This window comes from Geotrypetes seraphini, chromosome 1, assembly GCF_902459505.1.
Source record: "Geotrypetes seraphini chromosome 1, aGeoSer1.1, whole genome shotgun sequence".
NCBI lineage: Eukaryota > Metazoa > Chordata > Amphibia > Gymnophiona > Dermophiidae > Geotrypetes > Geotrypetes seraphini.
This window is the reverse complement of record NC_047084.1, coordinates 4,122,563-4,139,619: the sequence shown is the minus strand read 5'-3', so window position 1 is coordinate 4,139,619 and position 17,057 is coordinate 4,122,563. Positions and strand designations below refer to the sequence as shown.

The following is a 17,057-nucleotide window of genomic DNA, read 5'->3' as shown; positions in this document are numbered from 1 at the left end:
TTAGCTGGAGAGTTGTAGTAGGCTAAACTAAAAACAAAAAATATCCACACACTTAGCCACCCTTCTGGCTTTGAGATACGTATTTACAACTTTTGGGAATCTTTAAAAAAATCCAGACAGGTAGCAATCCTAGCCTCCTGAATCCTGAGCACAAATGTGAGAAACCCCCCGCCCCCTAAACTTTTGGGCTTGAGGCATATGCCTAGTTTGCCTATGCCTTGATCTGGCTCTGCCTAGATTCCAAAAATTCCAGCAGAGAAAGGCTGAACAGAGCAGGCAGGACTTTAAAATCCTTCGCTTTAATAAAGCACAACTTCTAACCTCAGGGTAGAGCAATCTCCCACACTCTGAAGGAGACGAGACAGTCAGAGACAATGTAACAAACAGTGCCACATAGAAATGTGAGTAGGGATGACTCTGGGTGACGTATTACCGGAATTGTAGTTTAGGACAGAATAGCAGGCAGCCCAGTGTCTAGTTGCAGAGAAGTTTTGTTCTGTGAGCCAGTCGTCGTTTCCTAGATCCCTGCACACTGGGTAGCTTACTGGAAGCTGGGATGAGGTGGCATGGGGCACTGTTCTGCTGGCCCCTAACAGTTATGGCACTGTGCTTGGCTAAGGAGGAAGGTCTCAGGCAATCTCTTAGTGGTGGCAGCAATGGAAGGAATGTGGTGCTGGTGATGTGCGATTCCTTTGTGAGTATCTTTTCTTTTTTTTTTTAGCTTTGGAGTTAGTAAGCTATCATTCCGAGATGTGCTGGAAGGACTTCTTGGAAGTCATTTGATCGCTTGCAATTTTGTAGCTTATGATAACAGAACGTTCTTGTTCTTATGTGATAGTAACATAGTAGATGACAGCAGATAAAGACCCGGATGGTCCATCCAGTCTGCCCAACATGATTCAATTTAAATTTTTTTTTTTTTTTTTAATTTTTTCTTCTTAGCTATTTCTGGGCAAGAATCCAAAGCTTTACCCGGTACTGTGCTTGGGTTCCAACTGCCGAAATCTCTGTTAAGACTTATTCCAGCCCATCTACACCCTCCCAGCCATTGAAGCCCTCCCCAGCCCATCCTCCACCAAACGACCATATACAGACACAGACCGTGCAAGTCTGCCCAGTAACTGGCCTAGTTCAATATTTAATCTTATTTTCTGATTCTAAATCTTCTGTGTTCATCCCACGCTTCTTTGAACTCAGTCACAGTTTTACTCTCCACCACCTCTCTCGGGAGTGCATTCCAGGCATCCACTACCCTCTCCGTAAAGTAGAATTTCCTAACATTGCCCCTGAATCTACCACCCCTCAACCTCAAATTATGTCCTCTGGTTTTACCATTTTCCTTTCTCTGGAAAAGATTTTGTTCTACGTTAATACCCTTCAAGTATTTGAACGTCTGAATCATATCTCCCCTGTCTCTCCTTTCCTAGGGTATACATACATATTCAGGGCTTCCAGTCTCTCCTCATACGTCTTCTGGCGCAAGCCTCCTATCATTTTCGTTATGATTATTCTCAAAGTAAAGCACTTTCATTCATAAACTGTTGGCATGGACATCTCTCTCTGATAGCAGAGTGTAGGTAGTGCTGGGTATGATCTATCTCTCTTCTCTGCCCCAAATGCACTAGTTTTCTAGAATCCCCCACCAGCACATCTCCACTATACATCTGAGTCTGATAACAGTGCGTACGAGACCTATACAAAGCTAAACTGACATGTTATTGCCTGGAGTAGTTTGTATAGTATTATATACTTGCACTGTAAGGATAAGTATGGCAAATTGTAACTTGTAAACTGTATATTATGTACATTAGTATTAGTCCCCTAGTATGTGTCAAGTTAAGATAAAAACTTGTAGGTGACGGGACTAAATCGCGTGAGACAACAGCGCGCCGACAACTGAGTGCAAGGTTGACGGCGTGCCGAAGAAAAGCACTATTTTAAAGGGCTCTGACGGGGGGGTGTTGGTGGGGAACCCCCCCCCCACTTTACTTAACAGACATCGCGCTGGCATTGTGGGGGATTTGGGGGGTTACTTGTAACCCCCACATTATACTTAAAATTGAACTTTTTCCCTAAAAAACAGGCAAAAAGTTTGGTTTCAAGTAGAATGAGGGGGGTTACAACCCCCCAATCCCCCCACAATGCCAGCGCGATGTCTGTTAAGTAAAGTAGGGGGGTTTCCCACCAACACCCCCCATCGGAACCCTTTAAAATAGTGCTTTTCTTCGGCGCGCCGTCAACCTTGCACTCAGTTGTCTGCGTTCAGTTGTTGGCGTGCCGTTGTCTTTAGCGATTTTGTCTATGAACCAAACTTGTATCGTAAACGTGTACTGAAATTTATTCCAAATCCAGAGCAAATCTGCAACCTGTTAACTGTATGTTTAATCTGTAACCCATTCTGAGCTCTTTGGGGAAAATGAATTAAATAATAAATAAAATATCATGAGGGGGGGGGTGGAGGCACTTGGGCATCGGCGTATTAAAGCCTTTAATGTCCATTGATTATGGGGCTCATTTTCAAAGCAGAAAAATGTCCAAAACATGACACAAAATGGTAGGTGAATGTTTTTTTTCAAAACTCTTTTTATAGATGTTTTTCTCCACTGTTTCTCAAGTGTGTTTTGGTGTGACTAGGACGGGCTTATGATTTGCATATTTTTCTATGCTAACAGGCTGTTAGCCACCAATGAGAACTTTTTGTTCGTTTGTTTTGGAATTGCACTATAATATAAAACCAGAAAATAAAGTCATTTTAAAATTCACACTAAACACCTGTACTGGACCTTTTTATTTTGATGCAGACACCCTTCTACCCTCCATGCCTCATTCAACCGCTCGGCTGAGGCTTGGATGACCCAGGTCAGGGCTCGGGCTACTCCAGTCCAGATCTTACCTGGTCACACTATATATTTTGCATCTACAAAACTCTCCATAGCTCCTCTAAGAATAGATGCAAAGCAAAAAAAAAAAGTATTTCTCCATGAACTCGCCATACAAAAAAAGTTGATTGATTTTGGTGTTATCTCAGTAAAAACATTGATCCTCTCCAGTCCCTTGCAAGCATATTGTGAAATACCTGTAATATAAAGCCTACAAAAATCACGCGGGGCCTATAGAGTTAATCTACTTTACTGTAACACCAGTAGCTTACAGCAGTAATACCTTGGGTAATGCAACGCAATAAATACTAAAACGGGATCTATTCTAGAACATCAATATGCCTTTTGTGAAACTGAACAAGCTGAATTATTATAGATGCTTAAGCAGAAACTCCATGCAGACTGACAACCTGGCCTCATTCATGAACACTGAACACAAATCGACCCTTCCAAGTAGAAAACAAGTGCCACAAACTTAAACTAAAATCCTAACAAGCTTCCCTCTGCAGACAGTGCACGGAGAGAGAAATAGAAACAGTACCCTGCAGTTTTCAAACTATAAAGATAGCAGTATAAATTTACTGTAAAACTGACATTTTCCATTCATTGAATTAAGAATAAATTTTCTTTTTCTACCTTTGTTGTCTGGATGTTATTGTCTCTCCCCCCCCCCCCCCTTCAAATCTTGTTTGTTCCAGTTTCTGATTTTCTCTATCTTTTCTTAACTTTCTTTACAAGATCTCCAGGCCATCTCCTATATCTTTTCTCCTTTCCTGTCTTCTTCACTTCCTCTTCTATATCCATCTCTGACTTTCATATTTTCTTTTCAGTTTTCCTTTATTTTTTATGTCTCCCAATCTGCTCAGACTTCATTCATTCTTAATGTTCAGTCTTTATTCTTCCTTTTTACCATCATATCTACCTACAGGTTTTCATTGCCCTCACCCTAATCAACCCATTTTTATCCTGTCATTTCTCAGGTTCGTGTTTGGGTTTGTTTGTTTTTTTGCTCCCTCTTCCAGCACCTTCTCTATTTTCTCCCTTCTGTACAGCACCATCTAGGACCAGCATCTTCTCTCTTTCTTTCTCTCACTTCTTCTATCCAGCATGTTCTCTTTCCCTCATCTCAATCCAGCATCACTCCCTGTCATTTTGCTCGCTCTCGTATCCATCATCCCTCCATTTCCCCTCTCTGTCCCTAACCCTGTTCAATGTCTAGCACCCCCACCTCCATATCCAGCATCTCCCATCTTCCTACTCACTCTATTCTTCCATCCCAGTAAAGCAATTTTTTTCTAAAGGGGCAGATTCTCAAAACTAAAATATGCCTTTAATGTGCTAACTAAACCAGTTCCAGCCAGTTTAGTGTGCATGTATTTTAGCGGCTGTTTATCAAAACAGTTTACTGATGTCTTTTTTGAGTTTTCTAGCAGACTCCAATACTGCCATGCAAATGTAGTACAATGAGGTCATTAATATTAAAATGATCACTCTGAGTAATCCTGGGATGTGCCAGGGAAGGGCCTCAGGCTCCCTAATTGGCCTAGGTGATTGGCTTTAAACAACTTGGGCCAATCAGAGCCTTAGGCTCCTCCCTGGTGCATCCCATTTTGAAGAGGCGGGTCTGCTGGCTGGTGGGAGTAGACATCCCTCCGGCCAGCCATGTTAAGCAAGGTAAGGGGGCGGGAGCATGGGTCATCAGAGGCACCAGGGGGGGGGTTGTGTGGCGGCGGGAGGGTGTGGGCATCTCTCCCGCTGCCAGGGAGGTATCAGGCATCTCTCCCACTGCCGGGGGGGTGTTGGGTGGGGTGTCACTTGATGTCAGCAGCGAGAGGGAATGGGCATCTCTCCCACTGCTGGGGAGGGGTTAGCAGTGTTGTGTGATTGTGCAATGTGGCAGGAGAGAGTGGACATTGCTCCCGCTGCCAGGGAGGGTGTCAGGTAGGGTGTTGCTTGACTTTGGTAACTCGATTTGTTGTTTGTGTGTGTGTGTGTGTGTGTGTGTTTTCTGCGCATGTGCCCATCATTATCACCAGCGATATGCACATGCACATTTAGTGAACCTTCGCTACTCTCCACTAACCTCATATGCATGAGCATATTTTGGAGAATGACTCGCTTTTTTAAAATCGCTACAATAGCAACTGCGACAGTGGCCCATTGGTTTTTAATGCAAATTTAAGAATCTAGCCCTCAGTCTTTCTTCTACTTTCCTTATGTCAGTCTTCTGCTAAATTCTTTTCTAGGCTTGCTTTACCACCATTTCTTCTCTCTTCTCTTTTATGGGTTTGTTTGTTTGTTTTGTTTTGTTTTGAGGGGGTCACTTCAGCATTTTTTATTTGCCCATTTTATTTTACTTTCATTTTCCCTTTCTCTCACTCTCTAGACATTAGTCTCCTCCTTTTCATGTCTCATCTACCTACTGGGTTTTTCCAGTGCCCCATATCTCTCCTTTCCAGGCTCCTTCCTCTACCCATTTTCACCCCTTCCCTAGTCCACCATTTCCATCCTCTGTACTCACCCTCTCAGTCCTCACCTATCCTCAACTGCCTTTCATCTCACCAGCCCCCAACCCCATCCATCTTCTGCTCCTTCTAGGTCTCCTGACATTGATATTTCTTCTCTGTCCATATCCACCATCATGTCCTCTATGTCCTTGTGCCTCCCTGTGTTCTAACTTCTCACCTTCTCTTTCTTCTGCATCTCCCCCTGCCCATGGTTCAGCATCTTTCCCCATCTCCTCCCTCCAGTCTCTTTTGATCTTTTCCCTCTTCTCACACACCATCCCCCGCATATCTCTCTCTCTTTCTAGGTCCATCTTCCTCTTCTTTGGGTTAGGCATATCTCCCCATTTTTCTTCCCCACCCTCTGGCATTCCATTTTCACATTTCTCCCCTCCCCCCCCCCCCCAGGAGGCATCATCTCTCTTCTCCCTCCTCCCATGCAGCCTGGCATCTGACTCCTTTCTCTCTACCTGCCTACGGTCTGCTTCTTCTCTCCCTGCCCCCACTCCTCCTTGGCACTACAGCCCTCCGACCTTCCAGTAGCATCACAGATCAAGGCATCCTCACCTCCTGCTAGCTCCAGAAGCTTTCCTTCTACATCATCCTGCCTACACAGTAACTAGTTGTGCCTTCGCCTAAATTTATTAACTTATTTGATAGCCTAGTGCTTAAAATTGATGCTAAGCAACTAACTTTTTCCCTCCACCCTAAGCCTTCCTCTTGCTACCCACCTTTATAGCTGCTAAATTTAGGAGTTCCTTAAAATTTTAAGTAAACTTTTCAGTACTCAGACCTAGAGGCCAATTTACGAGAACTCTCAAAGGGGACCTAAACTATATTAAAAAGTGACCTTTTGCAGTTTTTCTTGCACATTATGCCCATTTTTACTGCAGCAATAAAATGACTATGCACTGATGTTGCCATTAGTCCATTCGTGAGCAGAGTGCGGATGATATAGAAGTCTTTCTTTTGAGGGTGCAAATCCAAAAGGATTCTTCACGAAAACCTTTGAGGGTTCCAACTTGCTTCCAGTCATACCGCCCAAACAATATTAAACAAATAAGGCTCCTCAGGCAAGCTATATTGGCCGAAACACATGCGTGCTGAGCCACTGCACAGGTTTTCATGATTGAAGAATAAAGTCGCACACCAACATGTTCAAATATCTCCACTGTGTTTGGTGTGTGTCATTAGCATGCAGCCACCTCCATTAGGTATAACAATACTTAGAAAAGGAAGTTGTTACAGAGCTGCTTCTGGGTGGGTGGGTGTGCACTGTATGTATATATGTGCTGTGTGGGGGAGGGGGGAGGAATTAAGGTTGTCTAGAAAAAACTAAAGTTGGGAAAACTGTGTGAATTGAAGTTTTTCCCATAAATTTGATTGTGCTTAATCAGAAAATAATTTTAAAAATATTTTAAAGCCCATCCTGTGATGCTGTTCAACTCCTTGCAACAAGGCCTCATGCTGCACTGTGAGGCATTGTTGCAAGAAGTTGAACAGCATAGCAGGCTTTATCCCGACTATCTCAAGAAGACATTGAATGCTTGAGTGTTTGGAACGCCATTAATAGATGACTACACCAAAGTGTACGTATTTAGCTATTAGCAAAGTTTGTTAAATTTCTGTTTTCCACAAAAAAAAGTACAGATATTGAAGGTTCATTTAATAAAATACTGCTAGATTTTTTGCATAAAATATTTTTTTATCATTATTTGGGTCTTCTATCGATAAAGAATACTTTGTCCCAGTTTTGTAGGCTTGTACACTCTTTTGTTGTTCATTGGCTTTTTTGTGTATTTGTTGATCCCTTTGTGTTATTATTTAATGACAGAAGAATGTTTTCCTATTCTTTTGTCATTGTAACACTGTATTAGTTGGATTCTAAGGAATCCGACCCAGCTTATTCTCTTGGGCTTCCGCACATGGCATCATGATTATTGCTGTTGTCCAGGTCTCGCTGCGTCTGTGCGTGAAACGTCGGTTCTACCTACCCAAACGCGGCAAGACCCGGACAACAGCAACAATCCAACCCCACTTGTTATTATATAATAAGCATATTAGAGACCCTGTAGTGTTATTTCTGTACTGATTTTATTGTTCTTTTTCAATAAAACAGTTGACATAAAATATATTTTTATCAATATATCATGGCTGAGTGTGAAATCATAAGTTATAGCTATAATACACCGGAGTGTGAATCACAAAAGCCTGATCCAGAAAGAAGTTACAAATTTATAGAGCATCTTCTTAGTAAGAATTCTGATTATAACTGACTGAAAGCTGTTTTCACTTTTTTAACTTTATACAACTTTTCTTTTTGTTTCTAGGATGGAAGATTGACATTTTATCCAGTCAATGAAACAGTAACCCTTCCTTCCTTGAATTTCATGAAGAGACATGGCACAGTTTTTCTCAATGCCTACACTAACTCTCCAATTTGTTGCCCATCACGTGCTGGTAAGACTCAAACTACTACAGCTACTTTTTCTGAAGCACTACCAAATCTATGGGCACTATACAGACACATGTAAGAGAGAGAGAAAGTGTGTGCTCCATAGAGCTTACATTCTAGTCAAGACAAACGTATGTGACAAACAGAAGAGTCTAGGAGAGTATTTTATAGAGAAATATTCAAGAGGCCACGATGCAAAAGCAGTTTCAAAACAGTGAATCTGGATTTGAATAGGGCCAGAGAGGGAACATGATGCACTGTTTTAAACATTTCTTCAGTCATATGAACTATTTTTAAATGAATTCCATTTTTGTAAATGAACCTTCCTTTTTTCATATGAACTATTTTTCAAATGAACTCATTTTTTGCTAATGAACTTTTTCAAGTGAATGATTGAAGAAACATTTAAAACACTGATAGGAATGTCATTGATGTTATAAGCTACAATGAATTTCCCTCTCTTTATATGAATTTTTAAATGAACTTTATTTTTGCAAATGAACTTCCTTCCAGGTGCCTAGCCTTAGGATTAGTGGGGATGGGCGGACCCGCTATGCCTAAGGCCTGATTGGTCCAGGCTTCTAGAGCCTGGGCCAATCAGGCCTTAGATTTAGCGGGGATGGGCCTCATTTCCACGAGGCGGGCCCGTCGGCTGGACGGCAGCAAGACCCATCCAGCCGACCAACATGTAAAGGTTAGTTGGGGGAGGGAGGTTAGTTTTGGGGGTGGGGGGGTCGTTGGGCTTTCCGGCAGGAGGACTGGGCATCCTCCTGCCCGCGATTACCAGTTTGGGGGGGAGGGGGGTTCCAGGGGGGTTCCAGCAGGAGGACTGGGCATCCTCCTGCCCGTGATTACCAGTTTGGGGAGGAGGGGGGTTCCAGGGGGGTTCCGGCAGGAGGACTGGGCATCCTCCTGTTGGCGATGGGACAGGCGGCTGCGACCGCGGCCGCTATACTTATTGCAGCAGGGAGATCCCTTGCTGCCATAAGTATAGCGGCTGCGTCTACTTACAATGTAGACCAGCATTTTGCTGGCCTACATTTTAAGCTTCTCTTCCTCTACTAGGGAGATGCGTAGGGCCGCCTAGGTTCGGTTAAGGCCCGCCTAAGGCCCTTAGGCGAGCTTAGGCGTCTTGCGGGTCTCTCTAGGCTCCCGGAGGCGCCTTCAATATAGGCGGCCTGCCTGGGGAGCATTTTTTTAAAAAACATGCATCCCGATTGGCTGATTAGACAGCTGTAGGACGCCTACAGCTGCCTAAAATCGGGACACACTTTGGAGAATTAGGCCCTTTAAGTATTAGTAACATTGTTAAAATTTTGTGGTAATTAGTGAAATATGTAGATACATACCGCTACAGATAGGAGTAGAGGTAGGTTATAGGGATAGTCTGGGACCACTGCTCAGGCAATGGGTCTGATGGGCCGCCGTGGGAGCGGACCGCTGGGCGAGATGGACCTCTGGTCTGCCTCAGCGGAGGCAACTTCTTATGTTCTTATGAATTGATGAAAATAATGGGATGAACTATAATTAACAATAAGAGGAAATGAATTGCAGTGAAATTGAATAAGAATTTGAAATGAGATATCTTGATTGAATTTTATTAGGTAATATATATGGTTGGATATGAGTTGATCCTGAGTTTCAAAAATGGCATGTTGATCTATTTTAAGTTATATATATCCCATACCAAAATAGTTTTTGTAGTTTAAATTTAATAAGTTTTTAAGGATTCAAATTAATAAAAGAGGAGACATAGTATTTAGAATTTTTTATTTATAAAAATTAATGTAATGTATTTTTTAAAAATAGAGAATTAGAATAAAATAGTTAATTTATCTATATTGGTAGGGAGGTGGGGTAATAGCCGGTGATGTTATAAAGAGATAAGAGAGTAATGTGTTTCTCTCTTTAATTAATCCCATTTTGGGAAACATGTTCTCCTAAGTCTGAGGCTTGTCCCTATTAGAAGTTAATTAATGTAATGTGATTAAAAGTCAACAGTAATACTATTAAATCCTATTACTTAAGTAGTAAATCTAATTAACAAGTTGGAATATAGAAGTAGTGTCCATTTTTGATATTGTGCAAATGGTTTTCAATAGTTTCATATTTCTGATACTGATTCATGTGTACCTGAATGTAATTTACCTTTAGCAACTAGTGAAAAAGGTGTGAGCCAAATCCAAACTCCAAATTTTAATTCTAGTACTGGGTTTCAGTTTGTCATTTTCAAGTTTACATCCATGATTACATTTATGCTTATATTTGGTAATTTTATTGTTATTATGCTGTTATAAAATTAAGTTTTATGTCAAGCTGCGCCTGTTGTACACCACTATTGGTGAATCTCTTCATAAAAGCAGTTAATAAATCCCAAAAAATAAGAGAGGATGGAGGAACAATTTGGTAGAATGTTTGCTCAGAAAGGATGGGACAAATATTTGCAATGCTGAAGAAGAAGAAATGACATGCTTTGTAGTATTATAGATGCATGTAGAGAAAAGGAGAGAAGCTTCCAAAATGACCTCAAGGTAATGAGCCAAGAGAACTGGAAGGGTGAGTACCTTCCACAGCGACAGGGGAAGTGGATTCAGGGAAGAATGTAAGTTCTGTCCTGGATTTATCATACACAATAGGCTATTTGGGACAAGAAAGGTAGATCTGAGAGTTACCACCATAAAAATTGTGACGTGAAAGGCAATTGTGGCACCAAGGAAGGAAATATAGAAAGAAAAGAGAAGAAGGTTTAGAACAAAGTCTTGAGTTCACTGGAATAGTGGTGGAGGGAGAATCATCAGAGCAGTTTGTTTTGGTGGTTTTCATAATATCAACTGAAAAGATAAATGAATTAGAATACACATTTACAAACATATAATTGAATGAGCATAACTAACAAAATTGGCTTGTGGCTGAATGAATTTTGTCGGGTAAATTATTCCCATCACTTTGCCGCTTCTGAGACTTGTAAGATGCTTATATTGAATGAGTGATTGAATATATAATGAGCAAGAGTGCTTTTTGAAAGAAGCTATGAAACTTGACGTATTAATTATTGGCAGTTCATCATAGTTTTAGAGTATTTTACATAGGGCCTGTTTTACAAAGCTGCACAACAACAGCCCTGAAGCCCTTTAAATCTCTATGGGCTTCGGGGTCATTACCGTGCTGCAGCCGCTAGTGCGGCTTTGTAAAACAGGCCCTCTGTGGCTCATTTTCAAAGTACCGTATTTTTCGATCCATAAGATGCACACTAAATGTAGAGGAGGAAAAAAACCATTCTGAACCAAATTCTCCCTGCCAGGCTCTACACCCAACCCTACACTCCTTGCCAGGCTCTATACCCTGTCCCACTGCCCTGTAACCTGCTCCCCAGTACCTTTTATAATCCCCCCTCCTTTTTTATGGTACAACAATTTTTATTGGTTTCCAAAATAAATTATAAACAGGGCATAGCCCAAAACAGAAACAAGTCCCATATAAAACTGGAACAATAATCAAGAATACCACAGCATGAAGTTTTCAAGTTTCAAGTTTAATAAGGTTTTTGATTGATCGCTTAATCATATTTTTTTTTTATGTTCAAACAATTTTTATTGAAGGGAAAGACATATACAGCAGGTACCCACAGAGTAAGACATGCCATTCACAAATAAGAGTTTGCAATACGCAGGGCCAGAACTCTGAAGGCTCCACTTCTTCAAGCTCTACATACAACATCATTCCTTCAAAATTTATATCGTATTATCAAATAACCTATGTCAAACCCACAAACAAATAAACCATAATAACAGGAGAAAATAATCAGGTACAGGTCATCAAATCCCACAGTCCCACCCAAACCACCCCCACCCCAAAACCCCCTGGTCCAAAACAGACACAAGAACTCCTTGCCAAAACAGAAGTAAATTCCCCCAGGAATAGAAGAAGGAAAAGAGATAAGAAAAGAAAAGAGAAGAAAGAGAAAGGAAAGATCACCTGGTGCCTCCTCAAAGATGGAACATGCCCGGGCCTCAGAAAGAATTACAAAGAATTCAAAATGTCACTTCGAGCCCTCGGAGATAATGAAAAAAGGTAAGAATTCCAGACTCGAAGGAAGAGACGCTTTCTGTGTAAACTGAAAGACGCATCCTTCCGCTCCAGCAGCAGCAGAGCATGCAAGCGATTCCTCCAAGCCCAAAAAGAGGGCAAAGTATCTCCAATCCAAACAGATAGAATTACCTTCTTCCCCAGCACCCCCACCCGTCTCATAAACTGCCGCTGCCCCGAATCAGGTAAACAAAAGGCCTCATATTTATCCAGCAGGAGACCGGCTGCCGAAAAGGGAAGCGTCAATCCCAAAACACGCTCCACATAAGATAGAACCTGCCTCCAAAAACGCTTGATTTTCACACAAGACCAAAAGGCATGAATAAACGAGTGAGGTTGCTGGTGACATTTGGGGCACAAAGGAGAATCCGTAAAACCTGAATAATACAACTGACTCTTCGTGAAATAGCCTCGATGTATAACCCTAAACTGACACTCCCGAAGATCAGCATTGACAGACACTCCTGGTAGTCTAGCAATCAAGGAAGAAAGATCCAAAGCGTCCTGAGCTATCCCTAGATCTCGACACCAATGATCCTGTAATACGGTACGATCAGTCGTTCCCAACCAACGCCTGAAATCTCTATAAAGGCCAGAAACCGTAAATCCATTTTCCAAATAAGGATCTAAAAGTGTTGTAAATTTGTCCTCAATAGGAAATGCTAGCGCAGCTCGGGGGAGAGAATGAATATAATGATGAAGTTGTCGAAACGCAAAGTAGTCACCCACAGCAAAAACCCCAGACCGGACCAAAGCATCCCAAGACATTAAGGAACCATCAACTTGAAGCACATGGGTAAGTAACGTAAAATCCCGGGACGCCATCTCACGAAAACTAGCATTCTCCATGCCGGGGCTAAATTGCAGATTTCCCTGAATAGGTAAGTATCTAGTAATCGTGGGAGTCCCTTTCCAGGAGTCCAGCACAAAAGACCAGACGATGCGTAGAGAATGCAACAACAAACTTCCCCGAAGTGACACCGGTAATTGAGAGCGAGGGGCCTGTACCAAGGACAAGATGTGCCAAGGGGCAAAAAATTCCTTCTCATAGGGTTTCGGAGTAAAATCCTGGCGGTCCGAAAGCCACTCACCCAAATAACGCATCAAACAAGCAGCATTATATAACCGAAAATGCGGCAGCCCCAAGCCCCCACCCTTCCAGTCACCAAACAGGTAACGCAACGCCACCCGCGGACGCCGTCCCCCCCAACAGAATCGAGAAAGCATAGAATGCAATTTAGCAATATCCCGTTTCAAAAGCCATAACGGGAGTAACTGCAAAGTATAAAGCCATTTAGGAAAAAGAACCATATTAAACAAATGAATCCTGCCCGACAGGGACAAAGGGTATGGAGCCCACCGAGCAAAACACTCAGCCGAAAAACTTAACAGGGAGTCGATGTTAACACGATATAACCCAGAGGTACACGGTGTCAGTATTATCCCTAAGTACCGAAACGAAGAGGAAGCCCATTGAAGGGGAAAGGACCCAGGCCAAGAGTCCCGTATTGATGAAGACGTGGCCAACGCTAAAGATTTGTCAAGATTAAGCTTAAACCCTGAATAATCTCCATATTCCTGAAAAGTGGCCATCAAATTGGACAGAGAGATAACGGGGTTCGAGATATGAACCAGGAGGTCATCCGCAAAAGCCGAGATTTTAAATTCCGAGGAACCAATGCGAATACCGGAAATAGTTTTATTAATCTGAATATCCCGAATCAAAGGGTCCAACGACAGAGCAAAAAGCAATGGGGAAAGAGGACAGCCCTGACGTGTACCACGACATATGGGGAATGAAGAAGAACAATGTCCATTAGCCCAAACAAAGGCCGTAGGGGAATGATAAAGTACCCGAACCGCATCCTGAAAAAAACCCGTTATGCCATACCTAGTCAAAACCTCAAATAAAAAGTTCCAAGAGACCCGATCGAAGGCCTTCTCAGCATCAAAGCTGACCAAAAGGGAAGATATATTGGTTCTTTCCACAAATTCCAAAGAGGCCAATATGGATCTAATATTTTTCACACTAGTACGCCCCTGCACAAACCCCACCTGCGGGGAAGCAATCAAATCCGGGAGAACACAGGCCAGCCTGTTAGCCAAAACCTTGGCGAACAATTTAGCCTCCACATTCAGCAGCGAAATAGGGCGATAAGAGGAAGAAAGGGTAGCATCTTTCTGGGGCTTCAAGAGCACTATTATTTGAGCAGAAGTGAGAGAATCCGGGAGAGCACCCCGATGAATGGCGGCTGTGAAAGTATCCGCCAAGACTGATGCTATCGAAGGGTGTAGGAGTTTATAAAATTCCATCCTGAAACCATCCGGTCCAGGGGCCTTCAGTAAAGAACCCTTCTGTATGACACCGGACACCTCCTCAGCCGTAATAGGGGTATTGAGGTTAGCCACCGCCTGAGCGGATATACACGGAAGGGTAATACCGTCCAAATACATAGAGCCCTCCATTAAATCAGATGGTTGAGAATAGAGCTTCCTATAATAATCATAAAACACTGCATTAATCTCGGCATCCGTCCTGACCATATCCCCCCTTGCCGAGCGGAGCTGTAAGATATGAGTACGACCCGTAGATCGACTGACCACCCTAGCCAAGAGTGCCCCCCTTTGATTCCCATGTCTGAAAAATTGATACTTATAATAAGCAAGCGACTTGACTGCCCTAGCATGCAACAGCTCCTGGAGTTGACTCTGGGTGGCTAAAAGCCGAGAACGCAATGAAGAAGTGTGAGATTGACTGTAAAGCCGACGGAGGTCACCAACCCTACGTTCCAATTGCAAAATTTCCCTATCTCGAGCCCGACGTTGATGACTGGAATAAGCCAAGATCTCACCGCGGAGCACTGCCTTCGCTGCCTCCCAGAAGAGAGTAGAATCATTCCGATGTTCAATATTATGGAATTGATAGTCAGACCATTTCTGAAGTAAGAACTCCTGAAACTTCGGGTCCTTGTACAATCGAAGTGGAAATCGCCAACGGAAGGAGCCCGGGGAAGAGATATCCAAATGTAGGGTTAACAAAAGCATGGTATGATCTGAAACGTCAAAGGATCCAATTGTAGCCGATTCAATTTGAGAAAACAAAGAGCTAGAAGTCAGCCAGTAATCAATCCGTGATAAAGAGGCATGGGCCCTAGATATGTGAGTATAGTCACGCTCACCTGGATGAAGCGTCCGCCAAACGTCAAGAACATCTAAAGAAGAACAAAGTAAAGAAATACCCCTCGTAGGCTGCATCCGGTCCTGAGGAGCCGGGAGCGACTTATCCAGCAAAGGATCATGAACACAATTGAAATCCCCTCCCACAAGTAATGGTATATCAGAATGTTGGCCAAGAAGACGAATAAGTGAGGAGAAAAATCGAGATTCATAATTGTTAGGCGCATAAACATTACAAAGAATCAGGGGTTGACGATGAAGAAGCACCTTAGCAATGATATACCTACCCCCCGGGTCTGCCCACTGCTCTTGGATGACAAAGGGTAACCCCTTCCGAATCAGAATCAGAACCCCCGCCTTCCGATCGATCGCCGGTGCTCCCAAATGCTGACCGACCCACCAAGTTTGAAGCTTAGCATGCTCTGCTGCTGACAGATGTGTCTCTTGCAAGAAGGCTAAATCAGCCTTCTGACGGTTCAAGGCTCGTAAAATTTTTTGTCGTTTAATAGGTGAAGTGACACCATTTATATTCCAGGAAATACATCTAAGAGGCTTCATGAGAAAATGTAGAAGGATAATGAGCCGGTACCAAACCAGAAATAAAACCGAGAGCAAGGCCGTCCCAGCCAGCGACCCGCTCCCAGCTCCTCAATCCAGACCCGAGTTTCCACCAATGGACAGAAGGCCAAATACCAGGTTTCAAGAACACGAAAGAAGAAGAAGAAGAAAGAAGGAGGAAAAAGAGAAAGAGAAAAGAAGAAGAGGTAAGAACAAGAGGAGAGCCCAGCACACCCTCCCCCCCACTATCCCTCCCCCCCACCACCATCCCCCCCCCGTCCCTCATATGACCCACTAGTGGTCTAAGGGCCCTGTGCAGCAACTCCCAACCCCCTCCCTCCGCAGACTATATCTGCCAACCTCCAAAGCGGGAGAGAGAAGGAGTCACGCACAAATGTGAACAGGGCCCCGAGTCCCCCCAGTCCCAAACCTTCCATCCCCATACTCCTCCCGCCCAGATCACAATCCACATAAAGAATCCCCGGAATAGTTCACACCTGACCATCCCACTGTACCCATCCAGAACCAACCATGAGCATATGATGGATATAACATCTCAAGTAACAAGCAGAAGCATAACCCAACCCAAGTAGCGCCACCAGACATCCAGTAATAGAAATGCGTCTCTCAAGGTACGCAGAAAGAAGTCCCTGAGAGTCCCCTACAGACACCCACTGAGACACACATACTCCTTCAATGGCACTGTTTTCACCATCCACTCCCAAAAAGGTCAAATCCAATATAGACATTCGTACCATAACCCCAGCCCAACACCCATCTTCCATCCATACCCCCAACACACAGGACCAAACCGCATCCATACAAAACATAAGAAAGGATTGTTCATCCAGAGAGTCCTGCGATTCAAAAGAACAAAGAGCCAAAGTGTCGAATTTAACCACCGGACCCAGCTCTACAGGTGGATCCACGCCGGGTGAAGTCTGCATCAACCCAATCCGAAGCAGCACAAATCCTGGCCAACGACTAATCGCCAAGCGTTCAGATTATGCAGCAATAGGGGGCCATCCGGAAATACCCCGGTAATTCAACAGCAGCAGAGGCCAGAGGAGCAAAAGCCCGGACCCCATAAACAGGACTTCAAGTGCATGCAGAACCATCAAGCTGGCCCTCAAACAAGGATCCACAGGATAGAACAAGCAACAAGCCAACAAGGAACAATTGTGAATCCATGTCTAAAAGGAGAAAGCCGCTCAGCATCCCGCCCTCTGGTCAGCCAGGAAAAATCTAAGGTCCTTGCTCAAGCAGCGCCAGGACACCACCTCAGTAGCAGAAGTACCAGCTCAGAAAGGAAAGTTTCAGGGGACCGAGGAAGGTCCAGCCTCCCCAGGCAAAGAATCCAAATATGCCTGAGCATCGTCCGCTGATGTGTAACTTTTC

General features: G+C 43.4%; 1 protein-coding gene across 2 annotated transcripts in view; it reads left to right on the top strand.

Moving 5' to 3' along the window:
* Nucleotides 1–233: 233 nt before the first annotated feature.
* Nucleotides 234–17,057, top strand: part of ARSK (arylsulfatase family member K) — a 50,558-nt gene continuing 33,734 nt past the window's right edge. The window contains exons 1-2 of one of the 2 annotated variants that reach the window (XM_033917464.1): nt 234–401; nt 7,714–7,843. In XM_033917464.1, coding sequence (XP_033773355.1) covers nt 7,774–7,843 — 70 coding nt within the window. In that variant the 5' untranslated portion in view covers nt 234–401; nt 7,714–7,773. Of the gene's footprint in view, nt 695–7,713; nt 7,844–17,057 lie in introns of both variants that reach the window. The other variant, XM_033917378.1, reaches the window with a different exon arrangement.